The sequence below is a fragment of the Dendrobium catenatum genome, unplaced genomic scaffold (genome assembly GCF_001605985.2).
Source record: "Dendrobium catenatum unplaced genomic scaffold, ASM160598v2 fragScaff_scaffold_1351, whole genome shotgun sequence".
Taxonomy (NCBI): Eukaryota; Viridiplantae; Streptophyta; class Magnoliopsida; order Asparagales; family Orchidaceae; genus Dendrobium; species Dendrobium catenatum.
In genome coordinates, this window is record NW_021319813.1 from 853,806 (window position 1) to 876,321 (window position 22,516).

Consider the following 22,516-nt stretch of genomic DNA (forward strand, 5'->3'; position numbering starts at 1 on the left):
ATGATAGCAGGACTTATAATTTCCTTAACTGAAATACTGAAATACTGTAATAGAGTTGGTGCATTTGTTTATCCAGGTAGCAGCACTACTGAGCTGAGTTTTTTAAACGAATCTCTCAAAGAATTACTTGATGGCATTCAGGTAATACTTCTGTATCTAAAATGAACTAATTTGGTCCAGGTGAAGATTTTAGGTCAGAATCTGATGACATTGAGAGGCATAGTAAAATAGAATCGGACTGGGAAAGTGAGAATTTGGTCCTGATTAATTCTTTTAATCAGGCAATCATTCTTCAAGGATCCTTCGATTCTGATCGGTTCCAGAGCCAAGGTTATGATAATACAGCTTTGGATGCCTCCGTTGGAGATTACTTCATTGGATCACGACTGTATTTGCTTTTGCAGCATTTGGCAGAGGATGGTCTATGTAATATGAACAGTTATGTGCTGTTGTTTACTGTCAATCCCTAGTTATGTTTCATAAATGAGGTGTATGTAATCACATGCGAGAGGGATACATTCAAGCAGCAGATGGTCCCTCTTTGGCTTCAATTTATGAGATTTTTCGTTTTTAGTTCCTTACTAGCTCTACCAAATATTTAATTTTGAAAAACTGATATCATGTATATGTTATTTCCTGTTTAGTGCATATTAGGTGTATTTCCTTTCATTGTTATGCCTTTAACTTTATCAGATTTTAGAACTGAATAAGATGTGTTAGTTTCTTATATCTTTTAAAGGTTTTTTAGTTAATTTTTGTACTAAAAAGCTGTTTTAGAAAGCAAGAAGAAAGCTAGCCCAAACAAAGTTTAAACAATCGGTGATTACTTTTATAAATGCACTAGTAATAATGACAAAAAATATTACAAATGCACTGTTATTACTTTACTTTGGATATATCTAACCAAACAAGGGAAACATTTCTCCAGCGTTTACTTTACAGACAACCAAACAACCTCAAAGTATTTGGAATGCACTGCATTTACTTTACACTGCATTTACTTTACATTGCGTTTGCTTTGCAGGCAACCAAACAGCCCCGAAATCAATCTTCGGAAACATCAGGACATGATTCAAAGCAAACTCAACCTTCATCAGGAGATGAATTCTTTCAACCGGAGGAGAATTGATGTAGGCAAAGGGGGGGTCAAAACATTTTGAATTATAAATTTGGTGAGCTTCTAGGTCCTCTACTAGAATCAGCTCATTAATGTCTAGTAGATAGTCTTTTTAACTCATAAATTGAGGTTCATTCCCCCCATTTATTGTCCCTTTGGTTCCTGTGGATGGCTCCTTGGTTCCCGTGGATGGCCCTTTGGCTTTCCGTGCTTGGTCTCCTTGGTTTCCCTGGTTGGCTGCTAGTTTTCCGTGCTGGGTGGCCTTTCCCGTGCCTTGATGCTTCAGTTCCATGCGGGCCTCCTTGGCTTTTGCGGCTGCCTCTTCGGGTTCAGCCTGGGCTGTTTTCCCATGACCTTTTGGGGGCTTTCCGTGGCTTTGGTGCTTCGTTTCCTGGAGTTGATTGTTGGTTTTTCATATTCCCTATTTAAATAAGCTTAAATTAATGTTTTGGGATTGTTTGTATTCCCATCTTGTCTATAAATAGTAGATGTTTTGTGGCTGTTTTAGAATGTTATATGAATGATTTTTGGAAATGTAAACCTATGAGGTTTTATTGGAAAATCTTGCGAGCTTGTTCCATTCTCCTTCTCATCTCCTCTAGGAAAGACTTGCGAGTTCTTTCCACCATTCGTCTTGACTTCTAACCTCTTTCGTCTCTCCACAAGTACCACCTCACCTGTATCCTTCTTCTAATGGATTAAAGCTTCTTTAGGTGTTTGTTTTGAAGTCATAAATTTGTCAAACGTTTGTAAGCATCAAAGTTTGTAAGAGTCCTTGTTTGTAAGTCCTTTTATAATATTAAAGTTGTGTTTTGATTTGTTAGTTATATTTTGTCAAGTTTTTGAGTATTTTATGTCTTTCTATCATCCTAGAAAGAGTTTGTTTTTGTGATCAAAAATTTGGGCCCCTCCCCAAATTTTTGATTGCATTTATAATCGTAGCAGATGCTAAATTATTCTCTCATAATTTCAATGTATCACACATTAATTTAATTCCTCTATAATTCACACACTCACATGCATCACCTTTAATCCTTAAAAATAAGAACCAGCACACTCCTCCACTCATCTGGCATATTTATAGTCTTCAAAATAATAATAAAAAATTTAGTAAGCTAAGAAATTTATTGATCTCCTTAGCACTTTCACGCTTTTATTATAATATCATTAGGTCATATTATTTTTCCACCCTTTTATTTTCTTTAAAACCTCTTCAATTTTAGTTTACTAATTCGACAATAAGAATAAAAATCTCTATTTTTATTTAGGGTGCTAAGATCACTAAAGTTAAACATATTCTCACAATCTTTATTTAAAATTTATCAAAATATCTCATCTACCTATATTAGATATCCGCTTCTAAGAAAATCACTTTGATCCTCATCTTTAATGTACTTCACTTGAACAAAATTTTAACTTCTCATATCTCTTTGCTTGACTAACTTATACATACATCTTCCGCTCTCCTTAGCATCTAATCTATTAAATAAATCATACAAAAATAAAAAGATTTTTTTAGCTAATATACTAGTTCCTAAATAATAAAGATGGATGGACGCAAGACAAGTTCAGGTTAGCATTCACACTCACTGTCTCCAGCTCAAATTTCATAATGTTCATTTTGTTTCCATGCAGCAGATGAAGGACCAACCCCACTTTAAATTTTTTTCTGAAGGCATTGTTAATTTGCTACGTAAGAAAACTACAATCAAGTTGTAACGTGCATTATTAAGAAAATGAGGGACTTGCACACTTGGGGACAACAAAGATCCAAAAAAATCGTATCCAAGAAAATTAAAATTTTTATTGACTTTTAAGCTTATATAATAGACTTGGAATAATCACATGGTTTGAACATTCTCATTGGGCAAGATTTGGGTCAGTGAAATTTTAACCCATCGTCATGTTCAGCGCATTAATCAAACTGATCTAAAGCACATTCAACCAATGCATATAGGCCCAAAGCCACTTTAATTGGGTCTTGTCTAGGGAATAGACCCATTCTCAAAGCCTGCCCTAGGAAACTTAGGCAGCATGGATATACCCATCTCAAGATAAACAAGTATGCAAGAAAACATCATCAATAGAAACATAAAATTAGCATTATCACAACTATTTAGGGTCTGCTAAATAAATATAGCAGAAGAAAAGGGAGAGAGCAGGAGACATACTCTATAGCCATAGTATTTTCTATAGTTCCCATAAACGAAAACCTCTTTCCGCTTCCTAAGATTCACATTATTTTTATCTCGTTTCTCAGTAGCCATATCTTTTTTCCCTTCCACTTTCATTAGCATAACCCTGAACAAAATGTAGCAAAAGAAAATAAGGTAAAAAAATTATAAAAAAATACAACCACCATAAAAGGCCATACCTCTAGTTCGAAAGACATAAAAAAAGATGCTGACAATAAAAATTGAAAACAACAGGATAGGATCAGCGATTTAAAAATTAAAGAATGGAACTACATTAAACAGAAAATTGAAAAAATTAATCATTGTAAATCTAAAGGAAAACGGCTGGTATTTATGTTTTCCATACAACATAGATGATACCATGGTCTTCACTCTGATAATTAGCTTTCATAACGTGCAGATAAGATTAGAAGAATTCTTTTGTCCTTTCAGAAATCAAAAGTACAACAAATTAGATTTCCAAACAATACCATGACGCAGAGCCGAGTATCAAAAATCCAAATACATAGAAAATTATTGTAATGGCTTTGATACAATTACTTCGGAAGAAACCACAAAATGTGTTTGGACACTCAGCTGCACTTGCCTGATCAAGTTATGTAAGCATGCCAATAATTAGCAAAGCCCGCATTAACTTAAGCTAACCTAAGAGAACAAAATCTATGTAGACAGCTTTTAGCATGGTCCAAAACACATAATCGACCTAACAGACTATCTACTTCAATAGTATGTTCATTAATCGTCAGCTCTCCCTTCATGCCAACGCACTTGCCTATCCAACTTTAAATTATCAGAGAGGCAGAACACAATCAGTTAACCATAACTAAGAAAAAAAAAGTAGGAATGACCATCAACTTCACATGCTTAATGGCCAAACTTACCAACATTTGTGAATGATCATTTCTTCCCATCAAAAGCAATCAAATGGCCACTGATCAAGAAACATGTAAGCAGCCAACTGCAGTTTAATGGGAATGATTCATCTTTTTGAGGAAAAATGCAGCCATGCATTAAACTAAGGAAAAACAGGAAAGTTATTACAAACTAAGTAAAATCATCTAGTAAATTGAAATCATCCTTCAAAATGTACAAGAATGAAGGAGGAATTTCAGTACTAGAAAGATCATGCCAAATAAAACTTTTCCCCAAAGCATAATTAGCACAACAATCCACTAATTTGTTACCATTCCTAGTAGTAAAACTGAAAGTAATTTGATTAAACTCACTTACAAAGGATAGGTCATATTCCAGAAAACCTTTATTCTTGAATCTTTTCAAAGCTTGTTGAAGTCTCTTGATTATATTGAAGTTATCTCCTTCTATGATGACTCCTTGAGCTTCAACCATCCACTCTTGTAAGAAATTCTTTAACATATAAACCGCTTGAAGTTCCAAATGACCAATATCCCAATGAACATGTTGAGTACCAAAAGCTAGTAACAATCTTCCCTTATCATCTCTACAAACACCAGCCGTACCAGCCAAATAATTGCTACACATAGCTGCATCCACATTGATTTTTACCCATCCGGGAGGAGGAGGACGCCAAGAAGAAAACAGCTTTTGCTGGTTGACATCCCAGTTTTCCGAATGGATATTGATAGAAGGTACAACAACAGCCATAGAAAGAGAGTTTGCTGCAATGAAAAAATCTATTTCTTCTCTCCCTTCATGAATTAACAGATTTCTACTTTTCCAAGTCATAAATACCACATTGCAGTAAATGTTTACAAGGACTGGATTTCTTTTATACAGCAAATGTAATTCCTTTAAACAATCTTCAAAACTAACAGGTTGAGTAAGTATATATCCCCACTTAGAAAGCCACAAAAGAACCTTCTTCAATTTACCGCATCCTGCTGTAATATGATCTGAATTTTCCTCTACATTGCATCCTCTCGGGCATCCTGAAAACTGTGAAATTTTTCTATGAAAAAGGAAAGAATTGCTAGGAATAGCTGCATTAAGAAGCCTCCACCAAAATAATTCAACTTTTGGTCTTAATTTGACAAACTTCATCCACTTCCAGAATTTGCAATCCTCATCATACCTCTGAATTGACTCTTGCGAGAGTGCAGCAATGGACTGCCCCGTATGTTTCCACTTTATTTCAATTTGATCTATTCCTTGATCCGGAAAGATAGGAACGTTTATAATAATTTTCATGAGGTCTTCATTAGAAAACATCCTGAGATGATCCAAAATCCAGTTACCATTGGAAATGAAGAAGTTAAGATTTTGATTTTCAATCTCATTATTACTAACAAATGTTGTTCATTTAGAAAAATTTTTATCCAACAGTCATGTATCATTCAACCAATCAATAGACTTTCCATTACAAATTTTCCATTTAACTATATTAGTAAGATATTTTGCTCCATTACACAAAATCCTCCATGTTGAAGAACTCCCAGTCTTCTTTTGCTTCTCCCATAATCCTCTCCATATTTGGCTCTGAGAATACAATTGAGCAAGGATTCTTGTTTAGTGTAGAATTCCAAAGCAAATTTGGCCTTTAGGTGACCAACTTTACAAGCAGCCAAAAAAGTCCTCTACCTCCCTTTTGCTAAGGAAGGCAAAGCCTCTTGCAAAAACATAATGAAGCCCTCCTATGCCATTTTTCTTACTCCACAAAAAAGATCTACACATTCTATCAAAACCTTTTAAGATGCCCAAAGGCACCAAAGAAAGGGTTGATAGGAAAATTGGAAGAGATAAGAATGCATATTTGATCAACACCATTTTTCCTTCCAAGGAAATAAATTTCTTTCCCCAAATGTTTAGTCTATTTGAAGCAACTTCCAACACATTATTAAAATCTGATTTCACCAACCTTCTAAGAGTAAGCTTGATACCAAGGTAGTTCAATTCCTTAACAGATTTGAATTTTAAAATGTCTTCAATTTCAACCCTTCTTTTCCTATTAACCGTCTTACCATACAACACCATGGATTTGTTGTGATTTACCCTTTGTCCCGTCCAATTGCCATAATTGTTCAAAATATCTTTCACCTTCTTGATCTTAAGTAAATTGGCTTCAGAAAAAACTAGAATGTCGTCGGCATATAATAAATGAAAAACTCTAGGAGCTTTGGAGACAATTTGGATACCAACATTCTTCCCACTATGATAAAATGCATCAGAAAGAATTTGAGAGCATAATATGAAAAGAAAAGGAGATAAGGGACATCCTTGTCTAAACCCACTCTTAGCTTCAATCCAATTGGATTTCTTCCCGTTGATAAGAATGGAAATATTCGGATTTGAAATACAATTCAAAATCCAATCAGAAAACTTGCGAGGAAAATTAAAATGGATAAGAACTTGCCTCAAAGCTTGCCAACCCATGCTATCATAAGCCTGCTCCATATCTACTTTGATTGCTATAAATCCTTTCTTTGCTTTGGAACGACGGATTTTGTTGATCACCTCTTGAGCCAAGAGAACGTGATCCGACATAGATCTTCCTTTTAGAAAAGCCACTTGATCTCTAGAAATAATTTTGTGAATAACCAACTCCAATCTATTAAGTAACATTCTAGCTACCAATTTATAAGTAGTTATACATAAACTTATTGGACGGAAGTTAGCTGGATACATAGGATTTTGCAATTTGGGAATCAAAACAATAAGAGTTGCCTTCCAAAATTGATTCATACATCTTGTCTTGAAGAAATTTTCAATAGCATTCCATACATCTTGATGAATGATCTTCCAATAGATTTTAATAAATGAAAAAGTAATCCCATCAATTCCAGGAGCTACAATAGACCGCAAGATGTCAACTACCACCTGAAGCTCTTCTTTAGTGAAATTAGAATCCAATTTCCTCTGATCATTAGTATCCAGCATATTAAAAGGTCTCGGCCAGCCTTCTAGCCGGCAATCTCTGTGTTGCCATTTCTGATTGAAAAAATTTGTGAAAACAGATTCAATTTCCTCAGGCTGCTCCGTCAAAACACCATCAGTATTTTTTATTTGTTTAATCCAATTCGAACATCTTCTAGCATTAGCTTAGGAGTGAAACAAAGCAGAATTTGCATCTCCCTCCTCCAACCACCTCACTTTGGCTCTTTGCCTCCACCAAACATTAAGCCTTGCTAAAGTACAATTCAGCCCGTTGATTTTGGATCTGAGAATCAACAATTTAGATTCATCAAGAAATCCATCATCCTCTTCCACTTGAAGATCAAAGATTTCTTTTTTCAAAGTGTCACTCAGAGAATTCAAGCATTTGAACTTAGCCTTGCTCCAATAAAAAAGAGCCTTCAATGTTCTTTTAAACTTCAGGTCTAAAGAAGAGGTTGGATCACCTCCTCCAACCTTCTTCCAAGATTTTTCCACAATAGCAGTCGCTCCATGGTAAGACGCCCAAACATCTTCAAAACGTGTGTCCTTGTGAGTAGCAATGATCGGTTTGAAAATCTCCAAGATGATAGGACAATGATCAGATGCTACATGTGATAAGTGTTTCACCAAGGCTAATTGGATAGAATTCATAGCCAAATAATTCAAAAGACATCTGTCAAGTCTTTCTAGAATGCGACCTCCACCTGATTTATTGTTGCACCATGTAAATTTTGGTCCAACAAACCCAACTTCATGAAAGTCATTATTACTCATAAACCACTTCATATCTCTAGCACCTTGCGAGAAAAAAATTTCTTACCTCCTCTCTTCTCCTCTTGTGACAAAATGCAATTGAAGTCTCCCCCAATGACAGCCGGTATATTATCATCGTTTAGCTTCTCCAATTTTTCCCACAAAGCTTTCCTGTCCACCGAATTCCTGCTTCCATAAATAGTGGAGACCAACCAGCAATTCTTGTTCAAAACCTCCAGTTTTCCTGTTACAACTTGAGATGAAACCTCCAAAACATTAAACGTAGCTAAGTCCGTCCTCCAAAGAACTATGATTCCTCCCGAAAGTCCCTCAGCAAGAGCCAGAAACGATTCCCAATTCTCACCCAAATAATGCAAAATCTGTAATTTCTCCATGGAACTAATTTTAGTTTCAACTAAACCCACAAAAAAAAACATTATTATCTCTAACATATTCCTTGAGATAAAGAGCATCCTCTCTCTTCTTGGCTCCTCTACAATTCCAAAAAGCAAGAGAATTCATTATTTAACCAAGGGGGAAGGACCCCCACCTTTTTTGGCTTTGCCCATTTCCATCTTCCTGTTATGGTTAACAATGTTACCTGAACCCAAAGATTTCAACTCTTTCAACAGTTTCACTTTTTTGCCCGAAGACAAATCAATATCTTTCACCTCCTGGGATTCAGAAATACAAACATTTTTATTGACGTCTTGCGGCTTTTGATTAGTCAGGATTATGTCCAGCTCCACAATTTCTCCATTTTCCACAACTTTACCCTCTGAGTCAATAGCACATCCCTTCAGAATACTATCTTCCGGATCTGATAAAACAGCAAACCTGTTAGTATTAATGAGTGGTGGTTTAGGAGACACCACCTGAGGTAACACAGGTGGATTGGCAACCAAAACTTCTTTATTCAAATCATCAACATGATGTTCCTGCACCTCCTTACTAAACAAATCATTTACCATATTAGGGACAACTTCCATGTCAGCCACATGTACAGCTTTCTCTGCCTCCTTAATGAATTGTTTAGGAACATAAACTTTCTTAGTGGTATTTTTCTGCTTTTAGACAACCTCATTTCTTCTCCCCTTTCTTTTGTAATTAACTTGAAGCCATGGTCCATAATCTTCTGCAGCTTGCTTTACCACCTCTGATTCTACCAAATTGTTCGGAATACTTTCTGATGTAACAGCTTCCTTGTTGATCTTCACTTTATTGTTCACGGAATCTTTGCAAACCGAAGCAGTATGTCCCATCCTTCCACATTCATAACACAATTTTTCAATGCCTTCATATTCAAATTTTTGGTAGAATCTACCAGATAATGCGTTCGAGCTAATAGAATGACCTTTCTCTAAATTCCCTCTTCGTTTGTTTTTGGTCGCTCCATCACTCACTCCGCTATAAGAATCTTGAAGGCAACTCTTGGATGTGGGTCTATCCGAGCCTCTTGGAGAGCTAAGCCCCCGCCCCGGATTTTTTGCTAGAATACTGACTTTTCTAGAGCACCTTCTACCCAAACTCCCAAGGGTAGTTTTTCATTTAAAGAAATTCGTACACAAATTCTAGCAAATTCGCGCCTTCCCCATTGAAAAGAATTTCCATCTAGTAAGTAAGGCTTACCTACTACTAAAGCAATTCTGCAGATTTTAATATCATTCAAACTATGAAATGGTAAATTTGGTAATCTCATCCAAATAGGTGCTGAAATACCATTCAAAGAGGATGGGGAAAATGATGTGGACCATTTATCCAAGCCCACCACACGGCCTTTCACATACCATGGTCCTCCTAATAAAACTTCTTCCATAGATCCAGGATTTTCAAAAGAACAGAGCACCCAACCAGTGCCTAAACCAGTGATATGAAAATTGCCAAATCTACTCCATTGTCTCCTCAAGTCATTGCGCACAGTTGAGAAAAAAATATTGTCCCCAAAAACCTTCACCACCAATGCATTTTTCATCTTAAACGCATTATTAATTTCATTCTCAGAATGTAACATAACCGAATTACCATCTTTAGAAAGAAATGACCCAATATCCATATTATCCACTATGATATTTTGTTTTCTCTTCCAAACCGAGGAAACGTCTGTTTTCCCTTCCGAGGGAATGCTGATGTCCTCCACATTATTCTTCTTTTTTTCCACATTGGTCGAGACCAGAAGAGGAAATTCAACATTCACATTGTCATCATGAGACTTATCACCTTCAGAAATCAATTTCTTCCCAGAATTGCACATAATTGGAGATGACGGAAGGGAAAAATATTTAAATCCCACATTAGAATTTACCTTCCCCGCTGACGAGGAAGCTTCAAGATTAAGAATATTAATATCTTCATTGCAAAAATTAGAAGAAAGAGTCTTTCTTGGGCTCAGAAAATCATCATCTTTCAAAGCTTCTTTACCTTTTCCCAAAATAATCGGTTTAACAACTTTGTTCAGCAAACCACCTTCCCTGATCACCAATGGTCTCTGTTTAGGAAGGCTGTTGAACCCTGTAGAAGAAAGCTGACTTCCCTTGAAAACTTCCGAAGAAGCCGACACCGGAGCATTGAAACCTCTTCTGATGTTCGCCCAGGCCTCAGAAGGTGCCGATCGCCTTCCATCCATTGCCGTCTTCCCGCTCCTCCGGCGAGACGGCTGCGAATTGGCCAAACAAACCAGCCGCAAAATTACCGGGAAAGCAAAAATTTGAAAAGATCACCGGAATCACTAGACTTTCTCTCACTACTTTCTCTCACCGAAATTCCTCCAAACTGAACTCAATGGTGTTAATGGGAATGATTCATCACGTGTATAAAAGGTTCTATTTTGCAATCCTCTTAAGCTACAATGCATTCAACCTATTAAACGGTAACTAAATTTGGTATTTATTTTGATCCTTACTGAATAGTAATGAATGCTCCTAGAAATTGAGAAAAACCTTTCACGATATTTGACAATTTCGGGATACACTTTCCTATGTAACTAGAACGATGCAATACATGATGATCACACATGAGAACCTAGGATTTTGATAGGAAATACTTGAGTTCGCAAGAAACCCCAAGGGAAATACTTGAGTTTGCAAGTAAACCTATCTCTAATTGGTGAAAACAGAGAGATAATTACAAAATATGGGCGAAAATAGCCCCAAAACAATAGATTAAGAGAAGAGAACAAAACCAAAATAAATGCCAAGCAAGATACAATTGATCCTCAATTTGAGAGGATCATTCTCTCCCAATCTCTAGACAAGATGCCTAAAGCCCAAGAAGCCAAAAAAACTTCAAGAGAAAACAAACAAAGCATGAAAAAACTAACCCTAGAAAAATCCCCCTTCTTAATACAATTATTTTCCTAATTCAAACCTAATTCAAATCTCTCCCATTCAAAAATTCCCTCTCCCTAGCCACCCAATCCCCCTTACTCAAATGTTCCACGCGGGCCCCACACATGGCAGCAATCAAAGGGGGCGGAACCCCTTGTTCCGCCTCCTGTAATAATGAGTTGGCCTCTAGGCCGGCTCCTGGGCCGGTTCAGGATGAATCGGCCTATCAATACCTGTTTAAGAAAATATACCCAAAATTTTCTTAAATAATCATCAAGAAAAAGCAAAATACTTAGCTCCATCATGTTACTCACTTCTTATACGATCACAATGATCTAAATGCCCGTAATCTAAAATTTCTTTATATTTATGATCCAGAGTAAAATAACAATTTCATAAGCTTTCTCACACATAAAGTTCACAAAAATCCAATTTTGTAGGCTTCTTAATTGCATGGAAACCTTGTTTGTACACTTTTACTAGCCTTCTTAAGGTTCATGTCATAATCTTTGAAGCCATACCTTTGTTACATCAACAAAATTACAGGAAAAGCTAAAGCAACCCCCAATCACAGTTTTACCATGTAGTGTATACACCCAATTCATACAAATGCCTTTCAAGATGGAGGCATTGCACACCTCTAGGCTTCTACCATCACATTAAATTTATATCTATTTCGATCTATTTCTCCAAGAGGAATAAATTTCTTCGTAGCTTAAGAGCACAACTTACATTGTTAAGCAATTTTTATGCCATCATGAAGTTTAATCGATTGGCCGTGTCTAGGATCCATTCCTTGCTTGGATCTGAATTTGAGATTAATAGAACCTCGACAAATACCATAGCCCTCCTCCATTGTCACAGCATCACCTCTAAACACTAATTCTTTCTTGGTTCTTGCTCTTCCACTTTAGAAAATGCCCATCCTGAAATGGCCTTATGACAAAAAACTCCTTGCCTGGCCTCGATCTGATTGGTTTGTCAACTTAAGCTCTTATTTTTTTGAACTTCCTCACAAAATTAGCCCTTCAGCAATATTATCTTTATTATATTCAACATTTCTCTGAATTTCTTTTGAATTTAGTGCACCATTTACCTTTGACATAGCCAAGAAATATTTTCCATAATACATAGTAACAACAAAATATTCATAACTTCATGGTAGTGAACTTAGGGGAATAATTGCTTAATCTTAATCATCTATTTTCATGCCTATGCATCTCAAATCAAGAACTATTTAATTAAAATCACCAACATACTAATTCAAGGGTTTAGAGTCCTCCATTTGCAACAACAACAACATCAAGCCTTTATCTCACACTACATAGGATCAGATACATGAATCTTTTTTCTCAATTGTGTCTTGTTCAGAGTCAGCTTCTCATTTAAATCTAATAAAAAAGTTCATTTCTAATATTTTCTAACCAAGTCTTTTTAAGTCTATGTTAGACCGGCCCAATTCTTTTTATGTCTACGTTAGACTGGTTCATTGGACCGGTCAAGCTGGTCCACACAGAATCGGCCCAGGCACTAACAGAGGCGGAACCCTCCTCTTGTACGCCCGATTCGACGCCCAAGCAATGCAGAGCAATTTAGGAAAGTTTTTTGAGGGAGTTAGGAGGGAAATTTGAATGTATGGACTGTTTAGAGATTTCCTTTTGGATTGTATGCATTAAATAGTTTGTTTTCCTAGGGTTAGGGCATCTGAAATGGGGCTAAATTTGAGATCTCTTCGGTTCTTTTGGGATCTAGCGGCGTCTAGAGATATGAGAGAGATAGATCCTCCTCCTGAATAGAGGATCAATTGTATATTGTAATTTTCTTCCATTAGTTTGTGTTCTTGCAATAAAATTCTTATTTTTCTCTGATTTTTCGTTGGATTTGTGAAAATTTCTCGATGTTTACTCAAGATTGATAGGATTTACTTGAAATCTTCAAGTGTTTCCTATTAGTCTACCTCTACATATCTTAACATATGCCAAATCTAATATATCTACTGTCCTAACCGGGTCATCAGAAGGCCGCCATTTTATGTGATCAAACCATCTAAGGCGACTCTTACTAATCTTATCTTCTCCAACATTTTCATGTATATGCTCGTTTGTATCTTATCTCTAAGAGTAAAGCCACTCATCCACCTGAGCATCCTCATCTCTACAACAATTAACTTAATATTATGTTTCTCTTTTAATAGCCAAGATTCTGCACCATAAATCATTGCAGATCTCACCACCATCTTATAAAATTTTAACGTAAGTATGAGGGGGGCTTTTTTATCACACAAAAGGCCAATGCCTTCGTCCACTTCAACCATCCAACTTGAATTCTACTAATAATATCTCAAATTCCCAATCTATTTCACCATCACTCTAAACAATAGACACAAGATATATAAAAAGTGTACTCTTATTAATGACATGATCTTCCAAAGTCACAATCACCTTACTAGATTTATTACTACTAAAATTACACTCCATATATTGGGTTTTAGATATACTCAAATGAAAACCTTTAGACTTAAGGTTGATCTCCATAATTCAAATTTACCTTCAGGTCCCTCTCTAGTCTTATCAACAAGAAGAATATCATTAGCAAAAAACAATAAAGCATACTCCAAGGTACAACCTCTTGCAAATGTCTAGTGAGAACATCCATAACTAAAGCAAAAAGATATGGGCTTAAGCCCGATCCTTGAAGTAATATAACAGAAATAGGAATATACTTAGTCAAACCACCCTGTGTTTGAATACAAGTAACAGCTCCTACAATGCATAGAATTTCCTCTTGAAATATAAACAATTGGATGCAAGGATTTTAACCTTCAACATATGCAACTGCCATTCTTTCATCCGCCACATCTAGATGTACCACGTTTCCAAGATTTAGTAGAACTGTGATGTAAGCTTTGCTCAAGATCACTCTAAGCAATCTTTCTTCTACCTTTAGGATTGCATCCTCTAGTAGTGTCTCATCCAAATCTTGGTCCACAAAAAAATCCCTTCGTTCTCAGCCTCTAAAGGTTGAAATAATTCAGACCAATGAAATTTTCAATCTCCATCTTGGCTATCAACATCATCTTCATTATTTGACCTTCTTCCTCCTTGATTTGGCTTCGATGCCAGTTGCAAAGAATAACTACAAATATATATTCTGGATAAACACATAAAAGTCACCAAGAAGACTCACCTTGCCCAGGGTTCTTCTCTATGTCCCTTCATTGTTCTTTCTCTTTCTCTATGCTTGGATTGTTACGTGATCTCCACAGTAAACAGCAAGAGCACCAATAGTTGTTCAAAAACTCTTCTCATCACGAAGTTGTATGGCTTTCAGGGAAGAACTATTCCCACCACTCGACAGAACCTGAACTTTTTCAATGTTCTTAGCTGCAGTGATTGCACTTTGAGATTCAACTGCTAAAATCCTAGCCACCCTCAACATCACAAGCTCACATCATAGGGACTGATCATCTCCCTCTTCATGGAAAGCAATAGCACTCAACAAAACCTTGACCAAAAGTACTATATCTCTTATTATACATGGTTCTTAGCCAAATCCTAAAAACCAGCTAGCTAGAAAAGAAGAAAAATAATGAATAGGAGATGAATAAGAAAGGAGAACACATTCACTAGGAAAAAAATGAATTGATTTTTTTTTTTTTTACATAATGGGAGTGAGGCAGTATCTAAAGCCACACCTCAGTATTTCTGTAAATTAAAATTTACAAAAATAACCTCAAAACAAAGAGACTAATTTATACAAAATACAAATAACAGATTAAAGGAACGATACAATAGCTCCTTTCAAACAACTAGTCCTCATCCAAGAAAAATTAATATCGATTTAAAAAGTCTTCTGCGCATCTAATTACAGATCATGCACAGCAAGCCAAGTTGTTGTTTTCTCTCCCACATGTTTGTGAGGGCAATAAAGTTCATTGTTAAAGACCAACCCATGAAAGCCAGTCAAGTTCTATTAGGGACTTATTTAAAAAAAAAAATCTCAAACATTTATGGATCAATTAAATAAAATATGATAAATAACATTGAATTAACATACACGCCAACATCTATTATGCAAAATAACATAATAAAGATCCACCAAATCAACTATCAATGGCAACATAAATTTTCATATCTCAACCAAGAAGCATAAATATTTTTTAAAGGGAAAGACGAAGACAATAAAAATAAATCATATTTGATGTAAGGAGAATAGCAACAAGAATCTCAAGCAAGCAAAAAAAAAAACCATTACAATTTCATTTTATTTCCTGTACATACCTTCACTTCTCGTCTAATCAGCATAGGATAAAGATACAAAGCATTTACATAAAATCTGTGCAACACAGATCATGAGTTCATCTCCCAAAAGTTTTCTTAAGTCATTAGCAACTGCACATAGGACTTCATGAAACCATATTTAAATTTTAAAATAATAACCCTATAATTTTCAGGTCACAAGTCCTGTATGAGAAAAGTTGAGGGTTGCATTAGATAGTCAAGAGCCAACGTAAAACTTGTCGAATGATCATGACATGAATCCTTTAATACATATGTATAAATGCTGGGAGAGATGCGTTGTATGGCCTAAATACAATGAGAAGTGTGCAAAAGTCGCTGCATCGGCGCCCGGGTGCAGTGTTAAATAGGCAAGGGTTCACACATCACGGACAGATGTAGGCAAAAAAACTAGTCCATGAAACTAAAATTCATATAGGATCTTGGAATGCAGGTTCTCTTACATACAAATTAATGGAATTAATTGATATTATGATTCATAGGAAGATAAATATTTTATGCATTCAAAAAAATAAATGGATTGGAGAGAATGCTAAGGAGATTGATAGGTTAGGATTTAAACTTTGGTATTCTGGTAGAAGTCGTAATATAAATGGCATAGGTGTTATTTAGATAAGAGTTTGAAGGATAATATTATAAAAATTGATAGAATTGAAGTCAAAATTTTGTTTTGAAAATTATTGTTGGTGCTAAGATTATTAATGTTATAAGTGCTTATGCTCCACAAGTAGGTTTGAATATGTGCTTAAAATTAAAATTTTAGAATGACTTAAAATAATTAATTCAAAAGATACCTCTCAAAAAAAGAGTTTTACTTGGATGAGATTTAAATGGGCATATTATTAAAGATGTAAAGGATTTTAAAAATATTCATGGTGGCAATGAGTTTAGAATGACTAATGAAGGAGGTAAGACTATATTAGATTTTGCTCTAACTTATGATTTTGTAATTGCTAATACCTTATTTAGAAAAAGAGATGAGCATCACATCATTTATAAGAATGGATATAGTAAAACTCAGATTGATTATTTTCTTATAGGAAAAATAAATCATTTGGATTATAAAGATTATAAAGTTATTCTGAGTGAAAATTTATATATTCAACATCGTCTATTAGTTTTGGACCTTAAGATGAAGTGGTAGAATATGAAAAATATATTAAAACGTTATTCTAAGATTAAATGGAGCATTTAAAAAACAAAAACAAAATTATTTTTAAGAGTAAGATTCAAGATCTTAAGAATTTGTCTGTGCATGAGGAAGTAAATGTTATGCGGGAAAAAGCAACTAGTAATATTAAGAATATTACAAAGGATGTGCTTAGAGTTTCAAAAGGAAAAATTATTAATAATAAAAATAGTTGGTGGTGGAATCAAAATGTGCAAGAAAATATCAAAAAAAAACTTAGCTATAATTATTAGTTTAGATGTAAAAACTCTAAAAAATTTGGAAAGACATAAAGAGCCTCATAAGGTGTCTAAGAAAACAATTTGTGATGCAAAAAATTTTAGCTTTCAATGATTTATATAATAGATTAGATTCTAAAGAATGCCAAAGATATATGTATATATTAGCCAAACAAAGAGATAGGAGTAGTAAGGATTTGATTTAAGTAAAGGGCATTAAGGATGAAGATATAAAACTGTTTTTTTAGAAGAGATATCAACAAAGGTGGATGAGATATTTTGCTAAGCTTTTCAATGGAGATTGTGAGAATATGATTGACTTTAGTGACCTCTCACTCTGAATGAAAATAGAGATTTTTATTTTTATCAGCATACTAGTAAAACTGAAGTTAGAAAAGCTTTAAAGAAAATGAATTGTGAAAAAACTAGTAGACCTGATGATAATCCAATAAACGTATGAAATTGCTTAGGAGATGAAAGAATTTATTGGCTTACTAAACTTTTTAATATTATTTTGAAGACTAAAATTATGTCATTGAGTGAAGAATGAGTGTGTTGATTTTTATTTTTAAGAATAAATGTGATGCACATAATTATGCGAATTATAGATGAATTAAGTTAATGTGTCATGCTTTATAACTTTAGGAGAAAGTTATGGAGCATAAGTTACGGCATGATACTAATGTTTCTCAAAATTAATTTGGATTCATACCGGATAGGTCTCCTATGGAAGTTATTCATTTATTGAGAAGGTTGATGGAGAAGTTTAGAGAAAATAAGAAGGATCTACATATGCTATTTATTGATTTAGAGAAAGCATATGATAAAGTTTCAAGAGAAGTGCTATGGAGATTTATAGAAAAGAAAGGGGTTAATAATACTTGTATTTAAGTCATTAGGGATATACATGCAAGAGCTATTACTTGTGTTCAAACACAAGGTGATTTGACCCATTATGTTTCTATTTCAGTTGGATTACATCAAAGATCAGCCTTACACCCTTATCTTTTTACTTTAGTCATGGATGTTCTCACTAGACATTTGCAAGAGGATGTACATTGGTGTATGCTTTTTGCTGATGATATTCTTCTTGATGATAAGACTATAGAGGGAGTTGAATGCAAACTCGAATTATGGATGTCAAACTTAGAGTCTAAAGGTTTTCATTTGAGTAGATCTAAATTTGAATACATTGAGTGTAATTTTAGTAGTAATAGATTTAGTGAGAGGTTTGTGACTTTGAGCAATAAAGTCATTAATAAGTGTACTAGTTTTAGATATTTTAGGTCTAGTGTTCAAAGTAATGGTGAAATAGATGAGGATATTATTAGTAGAATTCAAGTTAGATGGTTAAAGTGGAGGAATGTTTCAGATTTGTTGTATGATAGGAAAGTACCAATCAAACTTAAGAGAAAATTTTATACAATGGTGGTGAGAACTGCAATGCTTTATGGACCAAAATGTTAACCATTAAAAGAGAAGCATTATATTAAGTTAAGTGTTACTTAGATGAGGATGCTCACGTGGATTAGTGGATTTACTCTTAGAGATAGGATACAAAACGAGCAAATCCATGAAAAGATTGGAGTAGCTCTAGTGACATAAGATTAGAGAGAGTCACCTTAGATGGTTTGGTCATGTAAAACAGCGGCCTTCTGATAACCTAATTAGAATAGTAGATGTATTAAAGTTGGCCTATGTTAAAAAATGTAATGGTAGACCTAAAAAGACTTGGTTAGAAAATATTAGAAATAATCTTTGTTTATTAGATTTAAATGAGAATTTGACTCTTAATAGGACACAATGGAGAAAAAGAATTCATTTAACAGACCCCACGTAGTAGGATAAAGGTTTAATGTTGTTGTTGTATAGGAATTAAATTTAAAAACATGATCATAAATAAAGCTGACAAGAAAGTTTAAAGTTATAAGTTCCTTCATCAAAATAAAAAGAGACATTAAAATCAATAGATAAGAACCAAGGGAAATCCTATTAAAGCCTAACACCATGAATTTCACTAAAACCAATAACTTTTTCCAATCCTCTTTTTTGAAGAAAAAACAGGGTTGAGACCTTTTCCTGGGTTAGTAAAATAATAACATAATACATTTTAGAGCTTTATCGCAGAAGGAAAAAGGAACCCAACATGATAAAAATTTTGGCTTAAAACTGAACAAACTACCAACATTTTGCACATCAAATGTTTAATTAGATAAATATAAAAAAGGAATACCCAAAGTTTTCTATACTTGTAGCTTTTCCGTAGCTTCATCCAGCAGCTTCCTCTGCTTGTATTATAATGATTATACTTAATAAAAGAACAATCCCTTCTATTATAAAACTCTTCTAAGATAGTTCAGAGATGAAAACTATATGGTAAAAGAATAAGTAAATATGCCTTTTTTCAAATTTGCAAGAAAGCTTACTGTTGTAATTTTGATCAAATAAACACTCATTTAATGATAAGATAAAGCGTAGTGTTTTGATCAAACTTTACGGGGCAGTTTGGCAACAGGATTTATGCAGGATTTGAGAAGGATTTATGCTAAATCATGCCAAACAAGATTTAAGCAGCCTGTAGATCTCACGGCGGGATAAATCCTCTGTTTCCCTCTTTTTGCTGTAAATCCCAGATTTACTAAATCCTGGAGTTCGTTGGTTTTACGGGATTTCGCTGAAGAAGCGGGCAAAAAAGGAGAAAGATAGCTACCTTTACAGCGAGCGAGCTCCCGTCGCTACCTCGGATCCAACAGGAAGAACGGCGAACTGGAAGGAAGGTTGTCGAAGGAGGCGAAACCCTATCTAACGCGAAGCAGGCAAAGTCGAACAGCGACGCAGAAAGAAATAGAAAAGAGGAAAGCTAAGGGGCTGTTTGGTATCGGATTTATCGTGGATTTAAGTCGGAATTAGGCTAAATCCAGCCAAACGATCTTTGTGCGCGCGTTAAATCCCAGGATTTCATAAATCCCGAACTTAGGGATTTACGGCTTAAATCCCGGATTTAGAGGGTTCGGTGGATTAACGGATTTAGCCGAAGAAAGCACGCGAAAGGGAGAAAGTTACCTTCACAGCCAGCGAGCTCCCGTTCTTGCTTCCGATCAAAATGTTGTAACTTCCGATCCAACAGCAAGGGAAAGCCGTCGAAGGAGCGAAGTCTAACAGGCACGAAGAAGACGAAGAAGCCCCGCGTGCAATCTCTACACCTCTGCAAAGCAACGAAGCCGACCAGCAACGAAAAAGAGAAGATGAAATGCAAAACCCTTAACGCCTCAAGGTATTATTGATTAACTTAATTAAAATAATTTAAATTATTAATAATTAAGTAAATTAATTAAATAATTAAGTGTATAATTAGTGCATAAATTAATTATCTAATTTAAATTAATTGCATAATTAGTAATTAAATATTAATATAATTATCTTAATTAGTATAACTTAAAATTTATATTATTAAATATATAATTAATAGTAAATATAATAATTAACTAGTAATTTATAGTTAACATTTTTTTTTTTTTTGAAGAAAATACATCAAATTGCATTAGAAAAAAAACAACAATACAACCTCACGTCACACCAAGGATGCTACTATCCTCCTTCAAACAATACAAGAAAGAAGGAGGAATAAAATCAAAATGAAGACTATCCCAAAAAAGGACCCATTTAACGCCACATTAGCGCAAATATCCACTAACTTATTACCATTTCTACCAGAGTAAGAAAAACAAACTTGCTTAAAATTCAGTAAAAAAGCTAACTCATCTTCAATAACTCTGCTAACCTCCCATTTCTTAACAGACCTCTGAAGAACTTTAATGATATTGATGTTGTCTCCTTCTATGATAACCCCTTGTGCTTCAAACATCCATTCTTTGATCACATTCTTCAGGTACAACACCGCAAGCATTTCCAAATGAGCCGAATCCCAATGCAAAAGCTGATAACCGAATCCTAACAGAAATCTCCCAGTGTCGTCTCTAGCCACACCACCAATACCAGCTACATTGTTCTTTTTTATAGCAGCATTAACATTAATTTTTATCCATCCGGGGGGAGGGGGATGCCAATGTATAGACAGCAATTGCTGGTTAGCATTCCAGTTATCCGGCTGAAATTAATGAAATTACTCCTTAAAGCATATGAAATTGCATTAGCAGCTATATATGTCTCAGAATCTTCTTTGTCACCATGTACCAATTTACATCTGCTCTTCCAAACCAACCAAACCACTGTACAGAACATATTAACCAGCAAAGCATTCTTTCCTTGCAACTTCTGAAGTTCAACTATACATTCATCCAGACTACTAAAAACCGGAACATTAAATCCCCAGTTATTTAAAGTAAAGATAATTTTCCTGAGTTTCGAACAACTGCTCACAATGTGGTTCACGTTTTCCTCCTCATCACATCCTCTTGGACATTCAACCAAAGTACTCAATCTACTTCTCAGAAGGAATGAAAAATTCGGCAAGGAATTGTTACATATTCTCCACCAAAACAGATCAATAACTGGTTTCAGCTTAATCCTCCTCATCCAATTCCATTGATTACTAACCTCCACATGATTCATACTTGCTGACGAGGCCAATGCTGTGATTGATTTACCAGAAAATTTCTGTAAAAGTTTCAGCTGATCATCCCGTCTACTATTATCAATCGGGATATTAGAAATGATATCAATCAGATGACTTCCAAAAGTTTCTTTCAATTTGTCAAAATTCCACATACCATCTGAAATGAATATGCTGAGAGGGAAGTCTGCGTACCCTTGAACATTAATAAAGGTAGGCCACATAGCAATGCATCTATCCAAAATCCATGTATCATACAACCAATTGATTGAATCACCATTAGAGATCTTCCATCTAACCACCTTTCTCAAAAATCTAGCACCCATAGTAACAATTTTCCAAGTTGTTGAACACCCAGTCCTAACCAAAGAGGACCATATATCATCTTCATACTTAGCTCTCAAAATCTGGTTCAAAACAGAATTTGGGTTGCTAAAAAAATTCCAAGCAAATTTGGCCCGAAGAGGACCAACTTTTGATACAGCCGAGAAGAGACCTCTACCACCTTCACATTTTGGTTTACAAAGCAATTCCCAATATACATAGTGAATTCCAGCACTTCCATCCCCTTTACTCCATAGAAAACCTCTACACATCTTATCAAAATCCTTCAAAACTCTTAAAGGAACAAGAGAGAGAGAAGACATGAATAAAGGTAAAGACAAAAAAGCAAACTTTACCAGGACTAATCCACCTTCAAGAGAATTATTTTTTGAACCCCAAGTATTTAATCTTCCAGCTGCTGCCTCTAAAAGATTATGGAAATCCGCAGTCCTCAACCTCCTCAAAGCCATTTTAATACCCAGATAATTGATCTCCTTAACCTTTTTAAACTTAAGAATCTTAATCATTTTCCTCTGAACTCTTTTTCTTGTATTTTTTCCAAACAAGATCATGGATTTGGAGTGATTAACCATCTGGCCAGTCCAATCACAATAATTGTTTGTAATCCTCCTCAACTCCTTAACATCCTTCACCTTAGCCTTAGAGAAGATAAGAAT

The 22,516-nt window shown here is 34.9% G+C and overlaps 1 protein-coding gene across 1 annotated transcript; it reads right to left on the reverse strand.

The window, feature by feature from the left end:
- Nucleotides 1-1,229: 1,229 nt before the first annotated feature.
- Nucleotides 1,230-20,199, reverse strand: LOC110107984. Its single transcript, XM_028699654.1, has 4 exons — nt 20,006-20,199; nt 4,403-5,500; nt 3,289-3,418; nt 1,230-1,508 (listed from the first exon to the last, which is right to left on the reverse strand). Exons 2-4 carry the CDS (start codon nt 5,497-5,499, stop codon nt 1,230-1,232), a joined length of 1,506 nt encoding a protein of 501 aa, XP_028555487.1. The 5' UTR covers nt 5,500; nt 20,006-20,199.
- Nucleotides 20,200-22,516: the final 2,317 nt, after the last annotated feature.

Bases quoted from the DNA above. Each gene is read 5' to 3' on its own strand.
- LOC110107984 (XM_028699654.1), bottom strand. From the start codon at position 5,499: ATGTTTTCTAATGAAGACCTCATGAAAATTATTATAAACGTTCCTATC. The intron at 3,419-4,402 runs GTACATTTTGAA...CATTTTGTTCAG, and splicing joins GAAATTCCTCCTTCATTCTT to GGTTATGCTAATGAAAGTGG. The intron at 1,509-3,288 runs GTATGTCTCCTG...AATCAACTCCAG, and splicing joins GAAAATACTATGGCTATAGA to GAAACGAAGCACCAAAGCCA.